The sequence below is a fragment of the Acartia tonsa genome, chromosome 2 (assembly GCF_053477335.1).
Source record: "Acartia tonsa isolate MP-2025a chromosome 2, ASM5347733v1, whole genome shotgun sequence".
Taxonomy (NCBI): Eukaryota; Metazoa; Arthropoda; class Copepoda; order Calanoida; family Acartiidae; genus Acartia; species Acartia tonsa.
In genome coordinates, this window is record NC_137261.1 from 14,703,741 (window position 1) to 14,725,387 (window position 21,647).

Consider the following 21,647-nt stretch of genomic DNA (forward strand, 5'->3'; position numbering starts at 1 on the left):
TTTGACAACATTTCCATTATCAAGGAGCACAATTAACTATAAAACATCAATGTCGATAGGACCACTTTTTAGCAGGTTTTAGGCTATTTTTGTATTTTTCACATTTTTCTCCATATCTTTGGGGTTTATGGTCCGATTTCCAAAATTTTTTCAGTTATAGAATCAAAATTAAATTTCCTGTCGTTTCAAGAAAACAACTATGACGGTCAGACTGCCTTTAAGCAGGTTTTAGGCTATTTTTTTATTTTTCACATTTTTCTCCATACCTTTGGTGTTTATGGCCCAATTTCCAAAGTTTTTCAGTTATAGATATCAAGATTAAATTTCCTTTCGTTTCAAGAACACATCAATGGCAGTCAGACTGCCTTTTTGCAGGTTTTTGGCTATTTTTATATTTTTCACATTTTTCTTCATATCTTTGGTGTTTATGGTCCTTTTTTTTAAATTTTTGTAGTTATAAATATCAAAATTAAATTTCACGTTGTTTTGAGCATCCAGTATGTAATTTACTTTGACCGTCAGTCTGTTAGTCATAGTACTGAAATATAAATAAATATTAAGAAATTAACAAATGTTGAAAAGGTTTCGTGATTTTTTCCTAATATGCATGCTTTTGTCAACTAATATCTAAATTCTTATTTAATTGTTTATGCTTCGCTACTTATGGATGTTGTCATCCTTGTTTATGCTTAATTTAAATATTTGAAAATTTGAAAAATCTCTGAATTAAAAAAAAAAAAATATTCCAAATTTAATTGTGACTACCCCACTCGGTCTTTTGGAACATTATTTTGGCCCACTATTTTTTTCAATTAAATTTTTTTTTAAGAATGACATTTGCATTTCCCCCATTTGATGTTTCAAAAAAATGGGAAAATAAGGGAGCAATTAAGTGTTCCAAATGAGTGTTCCAAAGTTCAGTGGGGTAAGGTTTTTTAAGAACCCACCTTAGATCTGTACTTGCTGTAAGTTTTAAATTGTTTGTATTTGATCAGAAATAGATGGAAGGGGACATTGGGTCGATTATTACACTAGTACTCAAAGTCTTATAATAACGCTTTCTTATTCGTTGGCTCAACAACTTTGGTAACTTTTAGTGAATTTTAGTTGGTTGATACATAAAGTTGAGTGTCCTAACGTTTCAACCACTAATCGTAACCTACAGAGTTTTAATTTTATGCATCATCATTGGGGATGTACATTGTACAGTACATCAGTTTATCGACCACTTCACTGTCTTATCCCCTTAGATCTCTCCTAAAGTACAGACAAATAAATATTTTCTAAACTAAAGTTGAAAGATATTACTTACAGTGTTTGACAAGTTTCGCTGGACGTTTTTCTCCCTTTTTATATTCTTATTTTCACAGTGGAAAATCTTTATAATAAAGTTGCAGGAAGTCTATCTGTGTGCACCGAAGGATCTCGCTAACCGCTGAAACGATATGGTTCTCCTTTACAGGGTAGCTTCTCATAGGTTCTGGAAAGGTCTATAGATATTTTGGTTTAAAAATTACCACCACCCCCCCCCCCCTAAAAAAAATTAGCTTTTTAAAACTAAAATTGAAAATGGGGAGGGGGAGGGGGGTCGATTTCAACACGAATTTTAAAAGAATCATTAAGTTATGGGGGAAAAGAGGTCAATTGGTTTTTCTATTTGCATATAAATATTTATTATTGTTTATAAATCAGCATTCAGAAAATTTCCTCTGTGTTTTTCATATTGGCATCTTTTGGAAAAGTTTTTGCGACTGGCAAAAAATGTTTTGCGAGCATTCTTTCTCTTTTGCGACATACTGTTGCAAAAATGTATGTTCTTGGTTTTACATTTTAGCAAACATATCTCAAAAATCTTAGCTAAATTGTTATTTATGTAGTCACTGTTTTTATACGGTGTTAATTAGGGTTAAATGCAGGGAGGGAGGGGACAATGGGCTGTTAATGACAACATTTTCTTATTCTTTGGCTTCATAACTTTGGAGACTTTAGAAAATTTTGATTAGTTGATTCATTAAGTTGAGTGTTCAAACCACTAATTTTAATCTTCAAAAATGGTAATATTGTATATCATTGGTGATGTACATCAATTTATCGGCCATTATCTTATCCCTTTAGATCTCTGTGTTTTCACACAGTCCTGCATAAATTTTAAAATTTATATTAAAATATTAGTTGCATTTTTATTGGGTTAATATTGGAAAGAGTTTACCTTCTTAGTAATATTAACTTTACTAGTGGCTCACAATTAAAAGATTTATATTAATATAATGATTATCTTTATGATAATTAAATTTAATTTGTGAAGCCTAGCAGGGATATAAAGGGATAAGACAATGGCCGATAAATTGATATACAACCCAAATAATGATACACAAAATTACCACATCTATAGATTACAATTAGTAGTTGAAACGTTTGAACACTCAACTTTATGAACCAACCAATAAAAATTCAATGTAGTCCCCAAGGTCGTAAGATAAACGAATAAGATAAAGTTATTATAAAACTTTAGGGACTAGTGTAATTAAAAGCCCATTGTCCCCTCCCCCCCCCACCCCCGGAAGCTAAGTCTTTTGTTAAAAATAAACAAGTTGTTTTTCAATAGACAAATAAATCTGTATAAACTAATTGTGAGCATAACATATTTATTGAAATAAAAGTTATGTACTGCAGACGAATATAAATCATTGTAATGTGAAATGTAATTGTACAGTACATGAGAATGGCAAAGAAAATAGACTTGTAAAACCCAGAGAGAGAAAGAGAAAGAGTGGGGACAATAGGGTGCTTATTAATCGTTGGCTTAACAACTTTGGGGACCTTTACTGAATTAAATTGGTTGGTTTATCTGTTGAGTGTTCAACCATTAATTTTAATCCACAGAAATGGTAATTTTGTGTGTCATAATTGAGGATGTTCTTATCCCTTTGGATAATCTGTGTAAAACCTAAAAGTACTGTGTTGTATAAAAATGTAAATGATTTTCATTGAGGATTGCATTACATGTCGATAGTCCATTAAATGACATTGTTAAAGTCTCGACTTGACTTTTCTTGTTCTTAAATTTCCAATTGAAATACACATGGCTGAAACAGCGAATAGTGTCCAATAAAACATGACGTCATACAATGCAAATGACAAATGATAGGTCAGTATACATTGTAATTGACCATTATATACTGGCCTATCATTGGTCATTTGTATTGTATAACGTCATTTTTTATTGGACACTATACGCTGTTTCCACACCACATGGCTGTCTGTAATCTGTAAAATAACTGTTACTAACTTGTGTTTCGCTTCTAAATGACTTGATCATCCTTGTTATTGAAAAATGGTTAGAATTTTGTTTTCCAATATGACCTACAAATCACTTTATGCATTTTCTTTTAAACAAATTGCATGACACTTTCCTTTAAAGAGACAATTATCAGGAATACATTTTATAAGCAAATTTTTGCTATAATTAGGGTCGGCCCGTTCGTCCGAGACAGTCAGCTCTTTTAGAAACGATACCAGAAAGTCTGTAAGGCCATTCATAACATGCTGATTTTTTTACTTTTTTGACAAAAACAATGTTGTTATAATTATCCTATTCATTTTATTTTTGGGATACTGCTCTTTATTACCACAAGGTACAATCTATAAGCGAATCATCTCTTTAATCAAGCTTTTAAACTGTAAGTTTGTCGTAAACAGTATCCCATAAATGAGAAGTTTTGCATCAAATTAACTTACATTTTGTTTAAACTTATGCATTAATATTCTGCTTTTTCAGTTCTGACACTTAACAAGTGTTAATGTTCATTTGTCCTACCGTTTCAGAGATTCACGAACAGCTTATCTTTACTTTACCCAAAATATCTGCTAGCCCAACAGTATATGTAAATGTAGTGTAATGCATTTACCATCGCTGATAAACATTTAACCTTTCATTGACTTTCAATTGCGCAAATCTCTCTTTCTCTCTAAATTTGCATAAAAATTGCACAAAAAACTATATAATCTCTCAATTGTTTAGCCGTGATTCCTTTCCATTTATATTTTTCTAGGCTTTGTAAAGTGTTTATTTTTTTATAGAAGTACAAGGACGATTACGTCCAATGGTAATACTGAAATCGGGACAGGTTATAACTATAGATTTAATAAACACTAAGCTACCCTAGTATTCTTATCCTATTATATAAAGAACTAAGGTTTTTATTGTCTGAAGCGTAAGATTTTCAAAAACTACAAAACTGATTGAGTACTCCATTTTATGGAAGCTTCTTAAAGGTATCTTGATGGTTTTAATTTTATGTCTAAGTTTAGGCTATTTTTCTACTCTCCTTACTCTTTTGAATACTTAACTCCAAGATGCTAGGTGCATAGCCAGAAGTAAAATTACAAAAGTTATCAGGCCAACAATTCTAGGAAAATGTTCAGGAAACCTTTTGGCGTGTGGGAGTGTGCAACCTATATATATTTCATTGTAATCGTCTTCCTTGGTGAATAAAAAAATAACCCTATCACCAAACCTCATCAAAACATCCCTTGTTTCTTTCTATACCATATTAATATTACAGGTTGCAGTTACAGCAGCAAATAAGCTTGGATGTTCACTAAACCTATTGGCGAAGGTGGCATGTGTGAAGATGCAACCTATACTTATTTGGTTGTAATCGTCTTCTTTGGCGTATATAAAAATCACCAAACCTCATTAGAACATCTATCCCTTGTCATTTCCTATACCATATTAATATTATAGGTTGCGGTTACAGTGGCACATAAGCTTGAATGTTCAATTAGTCCGCCATTGACTTATTCCTGTAGTTTCCTGCCCTAAACCAATATTAATATTGCAGGTTGCGGTTACAGTGGAACGTATTCTTGAATGTTCAATTAGTCCGCCATTGACTTATTCCTGTAGTTTCCTGCCCTAAACCAATATTAATATTGCAGGTTGCAGTTACAGTGGCACGTATTCTTGAATGTTCAATTAGTCCGCCATTGACTTATTCCTGTAGTTTCCTGCCCTTAACCAATATTAATATTGCAGGTTGCGGTTACAGTGGCAGGTATTCTTGAATTTTCAATTAGTCCGCCATTGACTTATTCCTGTAGATCCCTGCCTTAAACCAATATTGCAGGTTGGGGTTACAGTGGCACGTAAGCTTGGATGTTCAATTATTCTGCCATTGTCTTATCCCTTTAGATCCCTGCCCTAAACCAATATTATTATTGCAGGTTGCGGTTAAAGTGGCACGTATTCTTGAATGTTCAGTTAGTCTGCCATTGTCTTATCCCTTTAGATTCCTGCCCTAAACCAATATTAATATTGCAGGTTGCGGTTACAGTGGCACGTAAGCTTGGATGTTCAATACCTGCGGATCTGAAAACTAACCACAATGAGATTATACATTGTCTTAAATCAAAACCATTAGGTAAGGAATTTATATATCACCAAGAGGCGTGCAGAAGTGGGGTGTATTAGGGCGGGTTCATATCGGAATTAGACAAAGAGGGGATATGCAACAGATAAAATTAACCTTAAAAACATTTCTGACCGAAAAAGAATCTTAAAAAATTGAGTTTTAGAATGCGACCACTAAAAAATATATTTCATTACTTATTAATATGCAAAGACGACATTCAAAATTTTTTTTGAATCAGAACTATGGCTTCATGGTGCTCCCTGGAAAGGCCTTGAGGAGCTGAATCAGGAACTTTTGTCTGTTTAAAAATATCTCGTTCATAGCCTTAGAAATCACTAAAAAACCACAATTTTTTAAGGTTTATTGAGAATTGTCTAATTTGTAGAGTTTTTTTTTAGATTTTCTCAGGCTAGGAACGAGATTTTTTGAAACGGACAAAAGTTCCTGATTCTACTCCTCAATGCCTTTCCTGGGAGCACCATGAAGCCATAGTTCTGATTTAAAAAATTTGACTCCCATTTACAAATAGCTATATAATTGAATGTCTGGTCGTCAGCGGTTTTAAGACTTAGGATAAATTTTAAATCATCCAGAGGTGTATTGTACTTAAACAAATCATTTGCAGATCCCCGCTTTGGTCTCAGAAAAAAATGTCCAAAATCGACCCACCCTAGGGTGTATCCAGCCCATGCAAAATGAAAAGTGTGTATGCACCCTCTTGATACAGCTGTGTATAGGGGTGTAAAACAAAATTTTGTCCTAACCACCCTCCTTATTTTATAAAAAAATTACTCTCTTGTAATACAATTTCTTCATCAAAATCGATTTTTAGTCTAAGTGAATGTCAAAAATTGCTATGGTTAAATTCCTGCACCACCTGCCATAACAACCATGTGCGTATATTTTGTACTTTAATAATATGTTGGTTTTATAAAATTAAGAACATTTTAATTTAGATATTTTGACAGTCATTGATTAAATTTTGCTTAATATTTTCTAAAGAATAACATTTCTTATTCTAATATGAGACATAGCAGTTACGAAGTTACTAAAAACAGGAAAGGAATAAGAGTCATCAAGTAAATTGGGTAATTTTTACCACATATTTCTGAAAATTGTTTGTTTCCGTTTGGTCAAATGTATTTGTTAAGTCTAAATATTCTCAATTATGCCCATTTCATATATGCATACATTTGGTCAAAATTAAGAACAGTTAGACTTGATAAGCGCATTTGACTAATAGCTTACACAAAACTGTATGTAAAATGCTCAAAAAAAATTACACCCTTTTTTCAACTATTATTAAAAATGCCTTTATCTTTGTTAAAATATCAATATACTGTCATAATGTTAACTTAACAAAATAAAGCCATGTCGACAATTTATCAGCCATGATCACCTTTACCAGTGGATGTATTATTATTAGTATCCTTAACCTGAAACCTGATGCGGGACAAATCATTCCCCCATCTTCCCTCTTTATCCTATCCTCTTCCATCCAACTGGATGAACGAACTGACCAATTTACAAAATATATGTTAGCAAGCTAAATTAACAAATATTTTTTCCCCTGTATATCCCACGTATATTCTATATCCATTCCTGTACTTAATTAATTAATAAAAGACATAAATGATCTTAAGGTGTTTACTGTGTAATCCATGTCACTGGCTAAAAACCTGTCTCTTGTTTACAGAGAAAACTTTTGGATATTCTTTAATCACAAAAAGATTTGGTAATATCCTCCTTATCTAATAGTGAACCTCTTCTCCTCTTTTAACCCTTAACGGTCGGGGGGGGGGGGGTTGAACGCCCCCCCTCCGTTTTTTTCTATCTCATTTTCGTGAAAGATAAAGAGCCCAAACTGCATGACTTTTTAAGTATAGGTATGACACACAACTGAGATATGGAATTTTTTTGAATATCTCCATCCTGGCGGGCACAGGATGCCAGCAAACCTGGCAGGGTCATATTTTTTTTGACTAAAACAAAGCATTTTATCATACCAAAATACTAAAATATCCTCTAGTAGTACATCCTTATATGAAATACAGGTGTTCAAGTCACACTCAGGTTCCAGGTATGATCCTGCAGGTCCTGATCCTCCAGGTCTCCAGAAATCTTTAAAAGGCTCCTGTGGCCGGAATTTTTGACTTAGAGACTTCAAATTTTAAACTTAAGCTTTTCTTACATGTCTAAATAACGTATTAAAATATTAAAGATCCGCCGCCGTTTTCCCGCCGACCGCCGACTGCAGCGGCTGGCAGCTGCCAAGTACAGCTGCGGCCGCAGAAATTTATATTTTGATATTTCTAATGTAAAATTTACATGAAGATAAACATTTTCTTGAAAAAAATTGTTCTTCTAGCTTCAAAAATAAGAAAATTACAACCGTTTGAAATTTTTAAGTAAAAAAAGACCTGAAAACAAAGGTTGTTAAATTAAAGGGTGAAGGAAGCGAAAATTGACTTAGACTTATAAAAGGTCGGAAATTCATTATCAAACAGGGGACTTGCACATAAATATATACAAACTGAGATGATAGGGTGGGCGTTGAACGCCCCCCCCCCCCCCCCCCCCCGACCGATTAAAGGACGCCTGCAAGAAATAACACGCTTTAACTGCTAAAAGACTGCCACAAGAAGACCCAATACCCCAAATTATAAGCCTTCAGCTTCAATAACAAAAAAGTTCTAGGCATTTCAAAATAGCATTTTATGTACAATGGAATTTTTGAAAGATTTCCAATGCTCAAAAAAGAAAAAACAATATTAAATTACGTTGCCTAGACATAAAATTATAACCTTATCTTTGTCAGAAACTTAGATTGCCTGTAACTGATTACACTTTTACAATAAAAACACCACATTTCATAGTCAAAATCTATGAAAAAAATTCGATTTAAATTGCATTTTAAACAAAAATCATAGCGGAAACAAAGGGGTAAACTAATACAAGCTTAGCTGTGATTGGTTGTTAAGCTGATTCAGCCTTCTGATTGGCTACAGTACATTCGGTACAACGCAAGTAAAACTTAATTTTTTTTAATGATTTTGACTATAAAAATGGGTATTTTTATTGTAAAATTATAATTAGTTACTGGAAACCTAAATTTATAACAAAAATAAGCTTATAATTTTGTTTCTAGGCCACGTAGTTTAATTTTAAAGTTTTCAACATGAGCATTGCAATTCTTTCAAAATTTCCATTGTACATAAAATGTCATTTTAAAATGCCTAGAACTTTTTTGTTATCGAAGCTGAAGGCTTCAAATTTGGGGTATTTTGTCTACTTGTGGCAGCCTCTCAGCAGTTAAAGCGTGGTATTTCTTGCAGGTTTCCTTTAAGGTGCGGCAAGGGGCCCGACTGTAAAGGGTTAAAATAAATTATTGGTATAAAACTTATAATAACCCCCCGAGGATCAAAACACCTCCTTCCCGAAACAAAATAGCTTAAAATCATAGCAGTACTAGTATTTATTTTCCCAGAACAGTAGTGCCTAATCTTTTCAGCGGTTACCGAGATCTTAAGCTTCAGGCAGATAGACAGACAGATGGACTAACGGACATACATTGTTCTTCTTTGAAATACACCTGCCCATTGTTTGGTTGCCCTTGTCTTTCCCTCCAAGGGACAAAGGCTATGGTTATCTTTCCATGAGAGGGGACAACGGGCTGTTTCTTACACTAGTTTTCAAAGTTATATAAAAACGGTTTCTTTTTTGTTGACTCAACAACTTTGGGGACTTTGGTAAATTTTGATTTGTTGCTTCATTAAGTTGCCTGGTTAAATGTTTCAACCACTACTTTTTATCTATGTGCAGAAGGGGTAATTTGGTGAATCGTCATTGGAGATATACATCAATTTATCGGCCATTGTATTATCCCTTTAAATCCCTGGTCATTTTTGCACCTATGAATAATCAAAACGTTTTGGTTGCATGAAATATTTATTTGATAAACACATTCACCTTACCTCATGGAGCAACAGTAGGAACTATTTTAGCGTTTTTATTAGACCTGCATAATCACAAAAATAAGTATTGTTCAAAATTAATGAAAAGGGGGTCGAAAGAAGTTTGTCAAAAGCGTTTTGTTGGATATTACTCAAGATTTCGCTTTCTCTGTTCCATTTGTATAATTGTTTACTAGATTTGTTTGTCTTTCTTCCTCAGCACAATTTTATTCTGTTAATTCTTTTAGTATTTTATTTTTTCTTAGTTTTCCGTCTAACTCTTAAGTGATTACTAGTTCATTTAATACTTATTATTTCCCTATGCTACTTATATTTTTTTTCTCTTTTTGTTCTCTTTTTTTAATCATTTTTGTGTACTGTTTCTTTGTAAAATATCCCTCCTTCTTAATGTCCAACTGTTTAATTGTTTTATAATCTGATATAAAATCAAAGCTGTCTTAAATCTATCATTTTATATTGTTTACATCTATGTATATGGTTAGCGAGATCCTTCGGTACAGATAAACATACATCCTGTTACTTTATTATAAGAATAAGGATAATCTATCTTTAGTCTTTGACTAAATAATAACCAATGAATGAGTCTAACCCTGGAATTAACTGGGAGTAGGAACATCAATTATTTTATAGGAAACAGTTTTTACCAGTTAGGAAGTTTAGTAACTTTGTTGGAGAGGCTAAATCTTTTAGTAACAAGATCACAGCATAATTGAGTTGCACTAGAGCTATTGGAATCCTTATTTGCAGTATCAAAATCATTACATTAAAGTATCAGGATGTCTGCCTATATGTAGCTTTGTATTATTAAATTCGGTTCTAGGACAAACGCAGGAGTCCCAAATTTCGGAGTGGACAAACGCAGGAGCGTTAAAATATTAATTTTATTAAGTATTTCTATACAGATTAGGTTAGGTTAAGATATGAATGAACAAATAAGCCTCCCGCAGGGGTTAGGCATTTAAAATCCTATAAGACGGTCTAAAATAGGTTAGGTTAGGTTAAGTGTCCACTCCGACGTTTGTCCACTCCGACGTTTGGGACTCCTGCGTTTGTCGTAGGACCTTAAATTCATATAAAAAGTGGAAGATCGACATCCCATTCCTTTAAGTGCCCCTAGAGGCCCCTTGGGCCGTAGCCTCTAGTATGAGAAAATGTCCATAACTTATAATATTGTCATACATTATAAAACTTTACTAATAAAAATCGTTTAGGATGTCCAACATTCCAGGGATCTTAATGGATAAGACAATAGCCGATAAATTGATGTACATCCACAATGATGATGCACAAAATTGTACATTTATATTGATTAAAACGTGTGGACACTCAACTTAAATAACCAACCAATTAAAAATTAACTAAAGTCCCTAAAGTTGATAAGCCAACGAATAAGAAAACGTCATTATAAAACTTTGGGGACTAGTGTAAGAAACAGCCCATTGTCCCCTCTCTCTCTCTCTGCTAATGATATTCAATGTTCGCCTGTGAAAATATGCTGGTGATACGTCGATCAATCATATGTCTACTATACAGCATTCAGTTGTAAAGTTTTCAGCTTTATTGGCCCTAGTAGAACAGAGAGGTGGTGATCCCTCACATCCGCACCTAAACTTTATTGGCCCTAGTAGAACAGAGAGGTGGTGGTCCCTCACATCCGCACCTAAACTTTATTGGCCCTAGTAGAACAGAGAGGTGGTGATCCCTCACACCCGCACCTAAACTTTATTGGCCCTAGTAGAACAGAGAGGTGGTGGTCACTCACATCCGCATCTAAACTTTATTGGCCCTAGTAGAACAGAGAGGTGGTGGTCCCTCACATCCGCAAGTAAATTTACCAGAACCTAAAACTGTATGCCAAAAACTACCCCTTCTCTCAGCTACCAAATAAACATTAAACACATTCTTGATGTATTGCTATCAGGGAGGGAGGAGACATAGGGCTGTGTTTACTACACTAGTCCCCAAATTTTAAGGAAACGTTTTCTTATTTGTAGGCTTAAAAAATATTATTGGACTTTAATTAAATTCTTGATTGGTTGGTTCATTAAGTTGAGTGTTCAAACGTTTCAAACACTAATTGAAAATACAGAGGGGTAATTTTGTGTATACTCATCGAGGATGTACATCAATTTATTGACCATTGTCTTATCCCTTTAGATCCCTGTTTCTATATATAGTGACTCTTGCAATTATGAAACAATTTGGGGATGTTATAAGATGTTGAAGTGTACCAACAACCAGATAAGACAAAGATTAATAAATTGCGGAAGTGTATGCGCACCTAGAGAAGTGTATTAGATAGTTAATACAAACTTGAAACAAACTTGCGGAAGTGTATGCGCACCTAGAGAAGTGAATAAGATAGTTAATACAAACTTGAAACAAACTTACGGAAGTGTATGCGCACCTAGAGAAGTGTATTAGATAGTTAATACAAACTTGAAACAAACTTGTGGAAGTGTATGCGCACCTAGAGAAGTGTATTAGATAGTTAATACAAACTTGAAACAAACTTGCGGAAGTGTATGCACACCTAGAGAAGTGTATTAGATAGTTAATACAAACTTGAAACAAACTTGCGGAAGTGTATGCGCACCTAGAGAAGTGAATAAGATAGTTAATACAAACTAGAAACAAACTTGCGGAAGTGTATGCGCACCTAGAGAAGTGTATTAGATAGTTAATACAAACTTGAAACAAACTTGCGGAAGTGTATGCACACCTAGAGAAGTGTATTAGATAGTTAATACAAACTTGAAACAAACTTGCGGAAGTGTATGCACACCTAGAGAAGTTTATAGGATAGTTAATACAAACTTGAAACAAACTTGCGGAAGTGTATGCACACCTAGAGAAGTGTATTAGATAGTTAATACAAACTTGAAACAAACTTGCAGAAGTATATGCGCACCTAGAGAAGTGTATAAGATAATTAATACAAACTTGAAACAAACTAAACATAACACAAATAAAAACAGGTACAGGTCAAGAAAATGATCTAATGGTTGAATATATATATAGAAACTTGTTTATTTGTATCTAATTTTTGTATTTAATTTATTATTTAAGATAGTATCAAACGCTTTTATAAAGTCTAACCTTTCTGTTCTAAATTAATAAAGTCTAAAGCTGTCTATAATACGATGCGATTCATTACTTTCTTGTTGGTGTAAGGCTACTTATTTTAATTATATAGTTTGTAATATATATTTGACATAATCCTAGTTGTCTATTTTGTAACTCTTCCTTCAGAAGTTAAATAAATACCTGTTTTAACTTGAAATATTAGACTTGTGTGTGACAATATGAGAAGCAAACAACAGTAGATATATTATATCTAGATAATCCATCTAACCCTATTTTTTGTAAAACAAAAAGGGAATTTTAGCAGACAAAAGCCGTTGTTTACATTTTGATATATACGAGATGCTTATTATGTGTTGTGATGTGCTTCACATTGTATGAGGAAAGAATAAATTTGCCCATGAAAAGCTTTATCCTAAATCATATAACAATTTATAGCTGACTCATAATGCGAACAAAATGAAAAAATAATGTCTTATGTACCAATATCTTTAAAATGTTTCACCCAATGAGATGTCTTTAATGTACCATCAGTATTCTCCTTTTGGCTGATTTAGACAATATGTCTTTACAGTATCTCTATTGCAAACAACAAAAGAGGGGTTCCAGAAGTAGAGTGGGAGGAATGCAGTTTGTATCCTGTCAAGAATTGTCAACTTGTAGTTTTATTCAAAGAGAACAACTTAAAAGTTTTAAAATATATGTACAGAAAGATCAAGAATAAGGGATTATATCCTATTATATAAAGTAGTAAGGTTTTTTTAAGCTTGAGATTTTGATAACTACTGACCTGATTGAGTTCTCCATTTTAAGGAAGCTTCACATAAGTCCTGGGATGGTTTTAGGTTACTTTATTATTTATATTTAGATTTTGTTTTGGTTTTATGCTCAAGTATTGTAAAAAGCTCATTTTTAATACCAGTAATTGAAGCTCTTTATAGTACTTATAAAAAAATGACCAATGATTTGCCAATGCACAAACTTAATCACCAATGGCAGGCCAGTATACATTTCAATTGACCAATATTAGGACAATACACAGACTAAATCACCAATGGCAGGCGAGTAATCATTTTGATTGACCAATGGTAGGCAAGCATGACGACATTTTGTATAAGACCTATAAAAAGCTTCCCAGCTATTGAATTATTCTTGTAAAAATTCTCCAACCATCCTTACGCCTGGCAGCAAAGTGTATCCAACAGGATTGTGCATTTTTTTAGTTAGCAGCAAACAAACTTTTTTACCCTGCCCAGATTGATAGACATAAGACAGCGGTGCATTTTTAATAGCGTAGCTACTATGTAATGTCTATATAAAACTCCTTTTTTTAAATATGTTATTTTTGGAGGAATAAATGTAAATTATAACAACTAATTGCTTGCAAGGATCTAAAGGGATAAGATAATGACCGATAAAGTGATGTATATCAAAAATGATGATACATAAAATTGACCCTTCTTTAGATTAAAATTATTGTTTGAAACAGTTCAACAATTAACTCATAAACCAACCAATCAAAAGTCCCCAAAGTTGTCCAGCCAACAAATAGGAAACCTTTATTATAATACTTTAGGGGCTAGTCTAATAAACATTAAACAATAATAGACAAAACCTTTTGATTTCACTTTTGTGATACATTCACTTTTATCAGCATTGATATAATTCATTTATAAGCTTCGCTTTTTATGGATTTTGTCATCTTTGTTATATAAATTAAATGGATTAAAACTAACATAAAAACGTTTCAGAAACGTTCAATTTTATTACTAAGCATTATATTGAATTGCAAATTTTTAATTCTTGTCAAACTTCTGAATTATAATTATATCAACTGAAGTCATAATGTCACGTTTAATGCAGAAAGAGAGGGAACAATGGGCTGTATATTAAGTACCCAAAGTTTTATAATTACATTTTCTTATTTGTTGGCTTAACAACTTTGAGGACTTAAATTTATATTGGTTGGTTTATAAAATTGAGTGTTAATACGTTTCAACCACTATTTTTAATCTAATGAAGGGGTAATTTTGTGTGTCACCATTGGGGATGTACATAAACTTATCGGCCATTGTCTTATCCCTTTACATCCCTGATAATTATATCAACTAAAGTCATAATGTCACGTTTATAATTTTTTATTTGTATCTTAGATTCTCTGCTGAATGTGGATCTTGGTTCGATGCCCACCTTTCTAACACATATAGGTAGGTAATGATAGACATTCTGAGTATTAATTAAGTTATCTTTGATCTTTTAACAACTTAAATATACATATTAACTATGATGAGGCTATATATTTGGAATCTGGTAGTGCGAATTAATTGTACTTTTCAGAGAAGCTTCATAAAAGACTTTTGGTGGTGTTAGGCATTTTTTGACCCGCTTCGGACTCCCCTAGGGTCGAGACTAGTGTATGAATCCTTATATTAAAGTATCAGGATCTTTGTCTATTTTTCTGTGTGTACGGAAGGATCTTACTAATCTCTTAACCGATATGGTTCTCCTTAACAATGTATATTCTCCTGTGAAGATTTAGAGCTATTCTATTAGAGGGTACCACTACCCTCCCAAGAGAAATCACAAAAAAAACATAACTAACCCAATCTAGCGGCGAAAAAATATTCTTTGGTAAACAGCTGATCTTAACATAGATTGAAAAGAAAACATTTTACGTGCCCCTATAGGCTTCTAGTGGCGTATCCGCTAGAGTATAATTATATTGTTAATGTTCAGGTCCGAGCATTGATGGAGTAACATTGAAACATAATTTTAATGACATCAGAAGAAATAAGAGATTTAGACGTAGCTTTGAATCGAGGTAATACTTAACACAAGAATATATCCTTATAATAAAGTAAAAAAATCTTTGTGTGTGTACCGAAGGATTTCGCTATCCGCTGAACCGATGTGGTTTTCTTTTACATTGTAGCTTTTCATAGGCCCTGGGAATGTTCATAACTTTTTTGGGGAGGGTACCACCAACCTTCCAAGAGACATCTGATAAAAAAAACTTAGGGGTAATCGATCAACCCTATAATGGCACTCTATCCGTAAGAGAGTCTTTATATTTTTTCTTATCATGTGTCAAGGCATTTCTACACTGTCAGTTATTTGATATTGCAAAATGTGTATTGTGGGAGCTCTTTATAGTTCCTTTATAAAATGACGCCATGCAATACAAATGACCATTAGTAGGCCAACACACAGAATAAATTACCAGTAATATACACAAACGCCCTTGTTAATATGTATACTATAAGATTATCTATTTCATTCATGTAAAGTTATATTATAACCTAGAACTTGAAATAGTATTTGTTTTCACATCTTAGCACTGGCACGGACAAATATACTGAAAACCAGGGAGGGAGGAGACATTGGGCTGTTTATTATAATGATCCCAAAGTTTTTTAATAAAGTTTTCTTATTCGTTAGCTCAACTTAACTTTGTTAAATTTTGATTCTTATTGTTTCTTATTGTTGAGTGTCCAAACGTTTCAACTACTAATTGTAATCTACAGAAGGGGTAATTTTGTGTATCATCTTTGGTTATGTACATCAAATTATCAGCCATTTTCTTATCCCTAATTGTTGTGCTTGTGTTCCCAGAGAGGAAGTGGTTCATACTAGTCCCCAAAGTCTTTTAATAACGTTTTTTATGTGTTAGCTTAATAACCTTGAGGACTATTCTTGAATTTTGATTGGTTGGTTCATTTAGTTAAGTATCCAAACGTTTCAATAACTAATTGTAATCTACAGAAAGGGTAATTTTGTGTATTATCATAGGGAATGTACATATATTTAACGGCCATTAACTTATCACTTTATATCCCTGTTGTGTTCCAATAACTGCCTGCTGGGAAATTTAAGGAATTTTACAATTTATTCTGAGGCTATAGGAAGCTGGGAGTATATCTAACAAATGGATGTAGAATATACGTGGATATTATGACAGGGGGGAGAATTGTCGTTAATTTAGCTTGCTAAGAATTCGTTTGTTTGTCAGTTTGTTCATCCTTTAGGAGGGGAGGGGATAGGGTAAAAAAGATGTAAGGGAAGAATCGTTATTTTAGCCCGCTGCGCATTTCACTTTATGAAAGAAAATCTGGTGTAAGATCCAACTAATAATTATATATCCATTATATAAAATTATATAACAGTTGAGGATTGACAAGAATATAAAACTTGTACTTTTTCTTTAGTGAACATCGAATGCACCACCCCTAATGTTTGAATTAATTTAAAACAAGGAGTATAATATGTTTGTTTTCTTAATGGCTAATCCTTGCGGTAATTTGACCTACGAAGAACAACACCCATTCTAATTTCCAATAAATTTCAACCGACTAGGCGCTTAATTTTAGGGCTTTCACTCAAATCTAATTGGGTCCCACCTTTTTTCATATAAAAAACATATTTCTAGTCTCTGCGGTGAGCTATGAATTCTTACGGGCCCCATCCCTGCAGGTCTCTTCAACGGCTTATTTTCACTTAACCTAACCTGAAATAAGCAAAAATTTATTTTTTCAATAATTTTATTCGTGGTCATAATATTGCAAGATGTTTTTGATAATTTTTTGTTGAAAAATTCTCACATTCTACGAATATAGTTGAGACGTTTTTGATATTTGTTTTTAATGGATGCATGGCGTTTATACAACCGGCAGAAATACAGCTAGATGTTAAATTCTTTGTGTCAAAATGTGAAAAACTCTGCCAAAAATACAGTCTTACTCAAATTAACTGTCAAAAATACATCTATCACTCGCAATTATACATCTAAAATTGTCAAATATACATATATTTCTTGCCAAATTTACATCTAAACTTTTTAACATATCATAAATTAATTCAGGTCATATGATACACTTATCGGCATCAACCATGTAGAATGGGCGCATCAACTGGGAGAAACTAAACTCAGACAGGGGCTAACCCCTAAAGAAAGGTAACAATTATATTTCAATTATATCTACCTATCTAATTTTATATTTATCTGTATATCTATCTATCTTACTTATGATCTAACAATGAACTAATAACAATAGCTATTCTTTTACCTATATGTATATATCTATCTATCTAGCTTAAGTTTAGATACAATGAAATTTTAAATATATATGTACAAGATGCCTTAAACTGATACGGAACAATTTTAAGTGGACTTCGCCAAAAGAAGGAGTAGAGGGTTTTTGCAGGCTTTTTCATATTCGTTAGCTTAAAAACTTTGGGGTCTTTTATTGAATTTTGATTGGTTGGTATTAAGTTGAGTGTCTAAACGTTTCAACCATTAATTGTAATCTACAGAAGGGGTAATTATGTGTATCATTATTGGAGATTTATATAAATTTTTCAGTCATTGTCTTTAGATCCTTGGGATTTTTGCCTTCCGTGATATCTATTTAAACTCTATTATACTTATGTGCTTTGCTACTTAAGGATGATGTCATCCTTGTTTATATTGATATACATCCCCAATGATAATACACAAAACTACCCACTCTGTAGATTAAAATTAGTGGTTCAAACGTTTGAGCACTTAACTAAATAAATCAACCAATCAAAATTCACTATGTCCTTAAAACTTTGTTAAGACAACAAATAAGAAAACGTTATTATAAAACTTTGGAGACTAGTGTAGTAAACAGCCCACTGTCCCCTCTCTCTTTGCCTTGACCTTCAAAATATACATTGTTCACTTTGATAAAATTATAAAAGTTGAAAAATGTTTTGATATTTATTAAAGCTGTGGGGGGAAGATTTAATTATGCTCAAACAAGATTATAACTTCACACAATACATCACAGAGAGAAAGGAAAATAAAAATCTGGGTCAAGTGCAGTAAACGGTAAAATGTTCCTGGTAACAATTATCTCCAAAATCCTTAAATGTTTCTAACGCCAAAACGGTGCAACGTATAGATTATGCTCGGACAAAATTTTAACCGACAAAAGAAAAGCTATAATAATCAGGAATAGTTATGCTCAATAATGCACAGTTAACTCGCAGTGCATCCTTAGTGTAGCTGTCCCTGAGCATCATTGGATCTTGGCTATTCCAGATTATTAAAAGGCCTTCTTATGCCGCATAAAACGGTGTGCGTGCATGATATGTACGTTCAGCCCTTTAAAAACTAGCATCCTTTAAAATTCCTAGATTATTGGAGATAATCGTTATGAGGAACATTTTACTTTGAACTGCACTAGATCCGTTTTGTTTTAAAAATAAAACTAACTTAATTCATTGTTATGTTACATAAATTTTAATCCTAATAATTTTACCTTGGTATAAATCCTTTTTTTTATTCTCTTTACTTAACTTTTTATTCCTGAAATATTTATCAAATTATTAAAGAAGAAAGTTAACCTTGTGTTGGTACAAACTTAAATAATAATTTTTAACATAAAAAATTCTGTCTTTTTCCTTTAAACATTAAACTATGATGACAGCATACATGAAAGCGAGGACAAATGAACATTAATACTTGTAGAGTGTCAGATCTGAATAAGTATAATATAAATGTTAAGTCTTAATAAAATTGTAAGTAAATGTGTTGCAAAACGGCTTAAAAACAGACTAATGTTTCAGGACATACTTACATTTTATGACTTGATTATAGAAAAGCTTCGCTAATAACATTGTAATATAGATCTATATATTATTTTCAGAGATAAAGTATTGAATATTCTAGTAACAAATATCTACAATAATATGAATATTTCTGATCTATATATTATATTTTTAGAGATGAAGTATTGAATATTCTAGTGACAAATGTCTATAATAATCATATAATATGAATATTTCTGATCTATATATTATTTTCAGAGATGAGGTATTGAATATTTTAGTAACACATATCTATTAGTAATCATATAATATGAATATTTCTGATCTAAGTATTATTTTCAGAGATGAAGTATTGAATATTCTAGTAACAAATATCTATAATATGAATATTTCTGATCTATATGTTATTTTCAGAGATGAAGTATTGAATATTCTGGTAACAAATATCTATAATATGAATATGGTATGAATATTTCTTATCTATATATTATTTTCAGAGATGAAGTATTGAATATTCTAGTAACAAATATCTACAATAATCATCTGAGAGAAATATTCCTGGCTGTCAAAAACGAGTACACTGATTATAAAGAGGTATGTTAGATTTTTTGTTAATTAACTAATCAATAATTTATTAATTATTAGTAAATCACAAAGTAAAAGGATGCCTGTATGTATGTCTGTTTGTACCTAATGATCTCGCTAACCGCTTAACTGTTATGGTTCTCTTTACAGGATAGCTTCTCATAGGGAAGCTTTACACGGAGTCTAAAACGATCAGCCATGTGACGTCACAAAAATGAGGAACAAGAGTAGAAGTGGGAAAGAAAACCCCTAAAAAAGATATGGATAATACCTCATTATTTTGACGTCACATGTCTGATTTCTTTATACCCTTTGTAAAGCTTCCTCATAGGTCCTGGGATTTTCTCGGCTGCCATTGAAAATAGACGGCAGATTGTTTTTGTAATGATACACTTTACCAATAAGTGTCAGTTTATAATTTATTTTGTCCGTCGGTCTCTCAGTCATGCTACAAAAATAAGAAAAATGTGTGAAAGGTGTTCTTGGTTTAAACAATTTATGCTCTTTAAATCTCTATGTCCGTAAATCCTTCTATAATTTTTTGTGCTTTGCTTCTTATGGATGTTGCCATCCTTGTTTCTTTGTTACACCACTGTAAAAGAAACATCACTTTCACATTTTTTATAAGCATAGTTCTGTAATTTGTTATTACGGTATAAACTTCATTTAAAACCTTTTTGGGGTTGTTATTCCATATGGAAATGGAGGTAGGATTTACGTGGATATTATAACAGGGGGGAGACTGTCGTTAATTTAGTTGCTAGCATGGTACTCATTTATTGGTCGGTTCGTTCATCCAATGTGATGGGAGGGGGTTGGATAAATGGGGTGGAAGGGGGAACTTGTTATTTTAGACTGCTGTGTTTTTTGGCTTTATTAGATAATCTGGTAATAATATATCCATTCGAATGGCTAATATATAAAATACTTTGCAGATAGGACACTTCAGCGGAAGCCATGGTACACCTTCATTTTATGCAAATTGTTTTTAATCAAGTTTTAAAAGCACAATTTCACAAGAAAACTGTAAAGAAATAGCAGGAGTACAGTGATTGGGAATATTGAATTATTCTTATTAGCCGTCATTCGGGACATTTCGGCCAAAAGTTTTCAAATTTTTGTAGGCTTCAGATTGAAAGCACAAATCTGATCGACAGTGGGCCAAATCTTATGAAAAATTTTAGTTTAGTCTAAGGTTTAGTGTTTTATTAGCATTAGCTAAAAAGATATGCAGCCATTACTATGTATTGTTTTAGCTGGAGGAATCAGTGGACCCTGCAAGGTTGATGCTAAACCAGACCCTAGCAGCCATTACTATGTAATATTTTAACTGGAGGAGACAGTGGACCCCGGAAGGTTGATGTTAAACCAGACCCTAGCAGCCATTACTATGTATTATTTTAGCTGGAGGAGTCAGTGGACCCTGCAAGGTTGATGCTAAACCAGACCCTAGCAGCCATTACTATGTATTATTTTAGCTGGAGGAATCAGTGGACCCCGCAAGGTTGATGTTAAACCAGACCCTAGCAGCCATAACTATGTATTATTTTAGCTGGAGGAATCAGTGGACCCCGCAAGGTTGATGTTAAACCAGACCCTAGCAGCCATAACTGATGCTCTCTACACTGCACCTGCTATACATAGCGCTGGCACCTTTGTCAAGTAAGAATAGTTATTTATTACAGTTATATAGTTATATATTGCATCGTATTATAGACAGCTTTCTGTGGAAATTAAAATGAAAAAAAAATACATTTAAACCAGTTTTGTTAGACCCGAGATGCCGAAGCTATTTAAGCTACAAAACTTTTAGAAGGAAAGAAGATTTATATTTTAGACATGTATTTCATCCATGAGTAAAATAAAATTTATTTCAGTTTTCATTAAAATTAATTAAAATAAAAGACAAACAATTATTTTGAGTGAAATAATTAATGTTGTAAAATGTAATTATTATTGAGGGGAGGCTAATTTAAAGGATGAATTGCATACATTTATTTCCTTTTCACAGGATAAA

General features: G+C 32.7%; 1 protein-coding gene across 1 annotated transcript in view; it reads left to right on the forward strand.

Moving 5' to 3' along the window:
- Positions 1–21,647, forward strand: part of LOC145305374 (neuroligin-4, X-linked-like) — a 153,207-nt gene that overhangs the window by 77,051 nt on the left and 54,509 nt on the right. Inside the window, exons 11-16 of the mRNA XM_080146995.1 lie at positions 5,324–5,423; positions 14,626–14,679; positions 15,209–15,293; positions 17,331–17,423; positions 19,543–19,639; positions 21,183–21,292. Of these exons, the coding sequence (XP_080003121.1) occupies positions 5,324–5,423; positions 14,626–14,679; positions 15,209–15,293; positions 17,331–17,423; positions 19,543–19,639; positions 21,183–21,292 (539 nt within the window). The remainder of the gene's footprint in view (positions 1–5,323; positions 5,424–14,625; positions 14,680–15,208; positions 15,294–17,330; positions 17,424–19,542; positions 19,640–21,182; positions 21,293–21,647) is intronic.